Below are 9,037 nucleotides of genomic sequence, written 5' to 3'. Positions count from 1 at the left end.
TCTTAACAAACACATTTTTGTATGCAGCAGCCAGCAACCTCCCCTAATACAATGCGTTTCTGTAAATATCGTTTGGTTGGAGAAACGCATCTCAAAATCTGGATGAATGCAAATTTCAAAGAATGGCTACGTTTCGGTTCTTATACTGTTTAGGAAAGTGCAAGTTCAGCAGATTTGGCTTTAAGTGTGAACGGGACCATATTTCTCCCCCTCCACCCCTAGTCTCAATTCTGAACATTGCCTCAAATGTGAGGTCAAGCACTCTCATAGCCTCAGATTTTTTTCCTGGGCATGTGAAAGCTCTCACTTGACATATCTGGATCAGGGAGACATTTTGGCAGTCTCTGACCTTCAAAGAGGGGTGGGGGGGTGTGAGAGAGAGAGAAAGAAAGAGAGGGAGAGATTTAAATAGGCTCAGAATAAGTTAAACCATGTCCCAAATTTGGGTGGCAGGCCAGGGGAGAGATAGGATCACCCAAGTAATGGGTGAAAAAGAATTTCCTCACTATTAAAGTAGGTATAACCAGCATAATTACAGCCCAATATCATCATGGGCCAAGCCTATGTAACACAATGACAGGAAAACCCAGAGACTGGTGTGGTTACTGCAGAAATCTTACAAAGGACCTGAAAGCTACCAGACAAAACGGTACCCAGGAAATGGAGTTCAATTCAAGGACAAATGGTACTGACAAACAGCACACAGAAGGCTGAACTGCTCAATATCTCCTTTGCTCGCTTCTTTACAAAGAAGGAAAGCTGGGATGAGACATTAACTGCAACAATATTGACAGAAGCAAGAGGGGAGAAGGGGACTCTGGCCAGGCTAACAAAGGGGCATGTCAGAGGAGACTCAGGCAAAGAAAGAGTTCAAGTCACAGAATGGTTCGTCAGGCTTCAAGCCTTTGAGAGACCTTCTAAGAAAAAATAATAATATGACAGGAATATTGATGCACCTAGGGGGAAAGAGCGTGTATGTCTAATTCATGGAAAAGCTCTCTACATATCAATTTATTTGGGGCATTTATCTAGTCCTCCCATAAACAAGAGTTCTCTGTAAAATAAACACCACTGGATTAAAACATTTTTAAAAATGAAAAGTTAAAACACAGTTTAAAACTGAGAGGCCTGAGCTGTGAAAAGTGAGTTGTTGTTGTTGTTTTAAGGGGGGGAAACTGGGTGAATGAACAGGTCTCTTCAGCCACTGCTGAAGAGACCTAAAAAATTGTGTCGGGAAATCTTCTCTGCTCCTCTGCACCCCAGATGTTTCCTAGCCCTCATGTGGATTTCAATAACCTCTTGTAGCGGTTGTTAATGACGGTGTATTTTTACCCTTCAAATTAAAATATTACATTAACATAGCATAACACGCTTTGAATATAATTTCCTTTCTGCATTTGTCAGAGATAAATCTTTTATGGGAGTCAAGCACTGACGTTGCTCTCTTTCGTGGAAAGCAGGCATCATATTAGACATCACATCTCAGGAAACGTAACATGGCAGTTGCACATCACATAAGGGAACCAAGCCAGTGCTCACTGGCTCCCCTAATAAGCACCACTGCCAATAAGCACGTCTGTGAGGAAGGGGCATGTGTGAATTGAGGCGGCTGTAGCAGTGCCCTGGATGGGGGCTCTGGTGGGCATTAGTACCAGGCAGGGGCCGGTCATGGCAACATGCCAAGTTCTGCCATTCCCAAGCTGGCACTAGTCCTGAACACACTGACAATTACAGTGATTATTAAAATTGCTGATGTTAACTTGTTCAGGAAAATGGCACTCTGCTGTTTCACAACAAGCTCATCCCCACATCTTAACACACAGTTTGGGTAGGGCGGGGGGCAGGGAAAAGAGATAAGAGATCTACAATTTCTGGTGAGGGTAGGGTGAGAAGAGAGAAAATGGAAGAGGAACAGCATAGAAATTACTAAGAATTGTATCAGGGTGTGAGAGAAAAGACTAGAATCTATATGGGATAGAAGTAATGGGGAGCTGTGTAGGGTCTGCCCCACATAATACAGGAAATGGGTACAAATGCAGATAATTTGAACAGCCCCAGAACTATTTTCACAGAGCAATATGACAAACAGCAACTCAATACTTCCAAGTTAATCATACCTGCACTTTGCTTCAGACCCTCTATTATAACTGATGAATCATATAGATGAAGAGCTTATTTCCACTATTTAAGAGTGCTTGCCTGGTTACCAACATTGTGTGAGGATTGTCTATAGGTGATCATGCGGTGAAGCTCCACCTTTTGAGGTATTGAACAACTGGACATATGAACTAGTAAAAAATTGTTTGTATGAATGGTATAAACTACCTCCACCAAAACCAGGCACTTTATCCAATGCATAGATTGTCAAGCATCTATCCCTCCCTGACCTTTTAATATACAGTACATTTGATAGCTATGTAAATCAGCACTGACTGCTACAGTTGCAGAGTAATGAACATACAAGTATGAGCTAGTTTATAGCTGCCATATCTTAGTAAGGGTGTATCCCTCCGCCAACCCCCACAAACTACCTCCTCCATTACACTGACTGATGCCTTCCAGCAGCAGATGGATATGAATTAGATGCCGCCCACAAGGTATAGCATGCAAATACCTTTGATGATTAAAATGTAGATTGACATTTCTCATCTACCGTGCAAAAAGCCCAAGAGACCGTATGGAAGTTTGGAGGCGGGGGGAAATAAACAACTTTACTATACAAATTTAATCCAGCAAGGCTACAACCTAATTCAATATCAGAAGCTTGGTTTTTGCATTAACCATACAAAACCGAGCAGGCTATAAAGAATATATCAACTGCACATGCACCATATTGCAAATGTTCTTGTTTATTCTTTCATATAGCATCATAGAATCATTCTACTCTTCCTGCAGACCAAGGTATAACGAAAAAGTATGGACAAACCTATTAATTACCCAGGAAGAGAGATTACAGCGACTATTCTGCTTCTCCACTTCGTAGGTGGCAGAGCTTCAACAGCAGACATATAGCTGCCTGACCCCACTTTGTATAAGAAAGATATATGCTAAGTAATGCAAAATGGGATCTTACAAAAAGCAATGTTGATAGGCTTGAGTTCACATATGAGCCGGAAGCCCCCTTAAAGACTGTTTCACAGTTGTTGGCTTCTTACTGAAGTCCTTAGAAACCTGAATGACTTCAGATGTTGTACTGGAGAATCAGCTTGCATCTTTTCCAAGAAACAAAACATTTAATCAATGCTTCTGTGGATACAGCACTTTCAGTCCTCTGGTTATGTCAAACATTGCCACAATAACCTATCAGCGGTGTCTGGAGAAGAACACAGTACAATACAGAATGTAATTAAGGAGATGAATCTTCACCCCGAATAGCTTTGTACTTGGCCATGTCCTCTGGGAAGACTTTAGTCAGCTCTTGAATCAATAGGCTTTTGAATTTCTAAGAAGAAAAAGAAAAAGTGTCAAGCAGGGAAACTTTCGCCTTTTATTAGCACTGAGGGTAGGAAGGAGATAGTATTAGCAGCAGTACTTGTCCAACAACCAAGACCACCATGTGCTAGCAGTTTTATTTGACAGGAAGTAAGTAAAGACTCGATCAAGCTACTACTGACCTACTTTATCGTATCTCAGGCACAAATGCACTCTACACACCTGGCGAATGTACATGAAGCCCACTGTGTACCCACACAGTGGTGCTTATAACTTCTTGTAAACAGAAGGTTTCGGCTTGCACCCAAGGAGGTTAACAAAGTCCTTTGAGAGCTCCATTCAGTTTCCAAAGCAGTTTGCTACTGTAGCCCAGGGAGCACCTTCTTGAAGAGAAAAGTCCAAAGATCCCCAAGGCAAATGGAAGGCTGTTGCCTACATTATACACCTCTAGGAGCCAGGTGAAAATGTTCCTCTTCAACTAGCCATTTGGCAGATTAACATCTGATACCCTTTTAAACTTATTTTGGGAGGAGGTGCGGAGGGGGACTATCGTTTTAGTTTTGTTCTTGTTCTAATTATGAATTTTGTGTTTTTATCTTGTATTTTTATGTTGTGAACTGCCCTGAGATATACAAATGTAGGGCACCATACAAATTTAAGAAATAAATACAATAAAAACAAGTCACACGATTCATTTCATCTAGAGCCAAATTAATATTTTAACTTAATTCTTTGGAAAGCTTATTCAGAATGATATACTACACTGCATTGTCACACATCCCACTAGAGTAGCTTATAAAATAAAAATCAAGTTAACAGCAAGATTAAATTAATGAACCAAAGATTAAAGACTTAGCATATATTTTAAATTTCCTAGTAACGAAAAGACAATGTAGGCCCAAGGGAGCCTTCCTAGCGGTGGATAACTACACTTCATAAGCAATATGCCACAGCTAAGGTGATCCTATTTCTAAAGTCATCACATGCCTTCCTTCAGCTGTCAGGGCTACCTGGGGGAGCACAAACTGCCCAACTGACTGGCCCCAGTTATTGGCTGGGAGCTATACTTTGAATTGCATCTCTGAATCGTTTTCAAAAGGTAACCTTGCATTATATCAATGCAATCCAGAAAATTACCGGAGTATAGGTAGGAGTGGCAGAGAGGATCCTTGTCCAGCAAAGGTCACAGCTGCTGCAGTTACTTCAGATGGTCCAAGCCTGGACCAGTTAACCTCAAATGACAAAACTGGATCTAGAAACCCTCTCAGATTGTGAAAACTCTAGGTACTATCACTCAGTTGCAATTTGCAGACGGTTCTTAATTTCTAAATACACTTTGAATTTTTGTTACAGAATGTGATACTTCAGATATAATCAGTGAAGACTACCAATATATAGGCAAAGCCTATCAAGTCCGATACTTTTGATGTATTTTGTGTTTCATCTTAATGAGACTATTTATCTATTAGTGAATACATGTTATTTGAGAAACACCTTTATCTTACCTTCATGGTGTCAATTTTGCCCTTCACCTGTTCATTTTTAGCAAGAGCCCTTTCCAAACACTCTTTAGTATAAAGTTGGGGATTACGGCCTTGATCTATATATCTGAGGAAATAAATGGTATGTCAGGTTTTATAGATAGGTTTCCATACAGTGTAAAACAGACATATAGATCATCTATTCACAACACTTTCTAAAACAAGACACACTAGATCATGTATGAGATATGCAGCTAAGAACATGTTGCTGACATTTTTACATCAATACTGAACATCTAGCTGTATAGAGACTACTTTAAGAAGCACTATGGCAAGTTCACCTAGCTCAGTTAGCATCAACATGCAAGAACTGCCTTTTTAAACAGATGCTGAAAGCCAAACTATTCCCAGAAATATACCTGAGGGGAGAAAAACTGAGAAAATGTGTGAAATAATATTCTGCAAGATGCTTCTTAAAGACCAGAAGAGAGTTTAGTACCACAAGAGTTTGGTACCACTCTTTAGTACTACTACTACGTTCTGTAGTGTACAGACGTTTGCTTTCTAGCCCTGCTCATCAAAATCATTAAGATGAAGAAGACCGAGATACTTTTCCCAAGGCTTTGGAGATAAGTATTGCCTGTAACCATGTGAAGTTAAACACTTACTCGAAGACTTCCAAAGGCACACTAATATCATGAAGCTGCTGCCGGCACTTGTCAACATCTTGCAAGCCTGTAACCATAAAATTCCTAGGAGAAGGAAACATAGGTTTATTCATTCCCAGAACTACTAAGACAATAGTCACAACAATAGTCGCACTAGTCTGTATTCCTATAAGTAATTTTTAAAAGACACAAAAAGAGCATTCTCAAAAATAAAAAGAACCACTAGAAAACCAAATACTGGCAGATCTCAATCCCTCCCTCCTCTAAATCCATGGAGGAGGTGGCTTTTCAAAACAATATGCATACGGACCTTTCATCTATTAGCAATGACCAGCAATGGAACATCCATGTTTATAGACTTCTGACTACCAGCTGTCTAATCAAAGACAATTTCAGGAGTAAGAACGCAAGAAGAGCCTGCAGGATCAGGCCAACAGCCCATGTAGTCCAGCATCCTACTCTCATAATGGCCAACCAGATACCTATTGGAAGCTGACAAGCAGAATATGTGTGTAATTGCACATTCGTAGCTCCCAAGAACTGGCATTCAGGGGCATACAGTCTCCAACAGTGGAAACAGGTCATTTCTTTCTCCTACATGGTTCTGTCTAATCCTCTTTTGAAACCATGCCATCCACGATAGTGGCCATCATTACTTCCTGTAGGAGCAAAATCCAGGAATAGATTACCCACGCATACTCTCTCCAAACCGATGTCAAAAAGATTCTACACAAACAGAATTACCTTGCATTATCTTGCCCAAGGCCACCCAAAGTTACTTACAAACAGACAAAACCCAATAGATACATTAAGACCAACGGAGTGGGGGAATACATTGAAAAACATTCCACCCACTTCTAAAAGGCCACAGTGGCAGTGTGATGTAGTCGTCTGAGTGTTAAACTAGGACTCAGGAGACTAGGGTTCGAATCACCACTTGGGGGGGATTGGGCCGTCACAGTCTCTCAGCCTAGACTACCTCACAGGGTTGTTGAGAGAATAAATGGGGAGGGAGGCGAACTGTACAGGACACCCTGGGCTCCTTTACTGGGAGGAAAAGTGGGATATAAACCTAATAATAAAAATACATAGATTAAGAAGCCAAAGGCTTGGGTTAAGGGGTAAGCTTTCACCTGGGACCTGAAGATACACAACAGCGGCGCCTGGCGAGCCTCCCTGGGGAAAGAGCATCCCACCAACAGGGAATCTTAACCAGATTACATTTTCTATATGACCGCATGCAGGGCAAAGTGTAGAGGGGAAATATATACAAGATCACACGTCTTTTGGCAACCTGACACGAGCAAACCACAACCGATACATGAAAATGACTTAAAATCAACCAGTACGTTTCCGAGCACAATTCAAAGTGTTGGTGTTGACCTTTAAAGCCCTAAACGGCCTCGGTCCAGTATACCTGAAGGAGCGTCTCCACCCCCATCGTTCTGCCCGGACACTGAGGTCCAGCTCTGAGGGCCTTCTGGCGGTTCCCTCATTGCGAGAAGCAAAGCTACAGGGAACCAGGCAGAGGGCCTTCTCGGTAGCGGCACCCGCCCTGTGGAACGCCCTCCCACCAGATGTCAAGGAAATAAACAACTACCTGACATTCAGAAGACATCTGAAGGCAGCCCTGTTCAGGGAAGTTTTTAATGTTTGACATTTTAATGTATTTTTAATGTTTGTTGGAAGCCGCCCAGAGTGGCTGGGGCGGCCCAGCCAGATGGGCGGGGTATAAATAATAAATAATAAATTATTATTATCATTATTATCATCATCATCATCATCATCATCATCATCATTATTATTATTCTCCCTCCAAGGAAACTGTTGGTGTTTCAAAAAGCTGCGCTCTTGCCCTATTCAGGGAAGTTTTTAATGTGTGACATCTTAGTGTATTTTTGGTCTTTGTGGAAGCCGCCCAGAGTGGCTGGGGAAACCCAGCCAGATGGGCGGGGTACAAATAAAAAAATATTATTATTATTATTATTATTATTATTATTATTATTATTAAAATCGACAACTTAATATCAAATAAAGCGACAGTCGATTAACCCCTTAGGGTATAATGGCGCACAAGGAAACAGCCGCTCCCCACAATACTGCTCTCGCCAGCCCCGAGCCTTCGGAGCAGGTCGCTCTGGGGGCGCAGAGAGAGGAGGGGGCTGAGAAGGGGGGGCACTCACAGCTTCTGGTTGAGGCCCGCCTGGCTGCTGGGCTGGAAGTCGCTGACGATGATGCCCAGCTGCCGGATGTTCTCCACGAACTTCTCCAGGTGCTCCTCCAGGGAGTCGAACTTCTCCGCCATCCCTTCGGGCCTGGCCGTCGGCGCTCCAGCGATGGAAGACCCTCCCTTCTTCCTCCTCCTCCTCCTCCTCCTCAAAGCTCCCTGGCGGCGCCCGTTGCCAAGGGAGCCGCCATCGAGACCGTCGCGGCCACTTCCGCTTCCGGGTCAAACGGCGCTCCTTCCCTCTTCTCCCCTCCTCCCAGCGAGAGGATTCAGCAGCCTCTCCGGCTTAGGCTCCGCCCCCACGAGAGAGCGAGAGAGGGGGCGCATGCGCAAGCCGCCGTTCTCAACCTGTGGCTCCCCAGACGCTGTTGGACTACAACTCCCATCATCCCTGAGCTCCGGCCTTGCTAGCTAGGGGTGATGGGAGTTGTAGTTCAACAACATCTGAGGACCCACAGGTTGAGAAAGGCTGCCAGGCTTTTCATAGTGAGGGGCGGGTTAATATATTGCCCCGCCTCCTGCTGGACACCGCGGCCGCCGCCATTGGCCAGACGAGATGCTAATCTGATTTTTTCCCCTTGTTGTGAGCCAGAGAAGCCATTTTCGTGTGCTCCTCGTGTTCTTGTTCCCCCCGCCCCGCGGAAACACACGCTTCATTTTTTATATACCGCTTAGAGGTGGTTCTGCCCCCCCCCCCGCGGCAATTAAGCGGTTTCAAAAAGTCAGGAATAAAAATATATACGTCCATCATAAATTAAGTGTCCAACCGATTCTCGGGATTATATATTTATAATTGATAAATATTATATGTATATATATATATATTTATACTCTGCCTTTTTTTCCTTGAAAGATGAAAAATATTTTTTTAAAAAAAGATATTTATTGAGGTTTTACAAAAACATAGGTTTACAAAATAGAAAAGAAGTCATATAGAAAGAAAAAGATACAAAAACGAGAGCAAAAAAAATACATAAAAAAGAAAAAAGAAGAATAAAAATACGAAATACAAAAAACAAATAGATAAAAAGGAATTAAAAACAAATCCGTTTTTTGTAACTTTAAACTCATTAGCTTGTTTCCTTGGCCTCCTCACACCTCCCCTTTTTGTATTCCCATTTAAATAATCAAATCAGCAAATCCTTACCCTCTTTCGTTTATCTTAACTCTATATCTTAACATATTATAACTCTATATTTTCATCCATTATCAATTCATTTTTGCATATT

The 9,037-nt window shown here is 42.2% G+C and overlaps 1 protein-coding gene across 1 annotated transcript; it reads right to left on the bottom strand.

The window, feature by feature from the left end:
- Positions 1-2,831: 2,831 nt before the first annotated feature.
- On the bottom strand, positions 2,832-8,091 carry MED10 (mediator complex subunit 10). The gene is made up of 4 exons (XM_083624805.1): positions 7,765-8,091; positions 5,582-5,665; positions 4,938-5,040; positions 2,832-3,442 (listed from the first exon to the last, which is right to left on the bottom strand). Exons 1-4 carry the CDS (start codon positions 7,884-7,886, stop codon positions 3,347-3,349), a joined length of 405 nt encoding a protein of 134 aa, XP_083480931.1. The 5' UTR covers positions 7,887-8,091; the 3' UTR covers positions 2,832-3,346.
- Positions 8,092-9,037: the final 946 nt, after the last annotated feature.

The sequence above is a fragment of the Podarcis filfolensis genome, assembly GCF_964270895.1.
Source record: "Podarcis filfolensis genome assembly, chromosome: 7".
NCBI classification, from domain to species: Eukaryota; Metazoa; Chordata; class Lepidosauria; order Squamata; family Lacertidae; genus Podarcis; species Podarcis filfolensis.
This window is presented reverse-complemented; position numbering and strand designations above follow the sequence as displayed.

Coding starts and splice junctions, on each gene's coding strand:
- MED10 (XM_083624805.1), bottom strand. CDS start 7,886: ATGGCGGAGAAGTTCGACTCCCTGGAGGAGCACCTGGAGAAGTTCGTG. Junction 5,041..5,581: donor GTGCCTTTGGAAGTCTTCGA/GTAAGTGTTTAA, acceptor TTATTTCCTCAG/ATATATAGATCAAGGCCGTA. Junction 3,443..4,937: donor GCAAAATTGACACCATGAAG/GTAAGATAAAGG, acceptor TTTTCTTCTTAG/AAATTCAAAAGCCTATTGAT.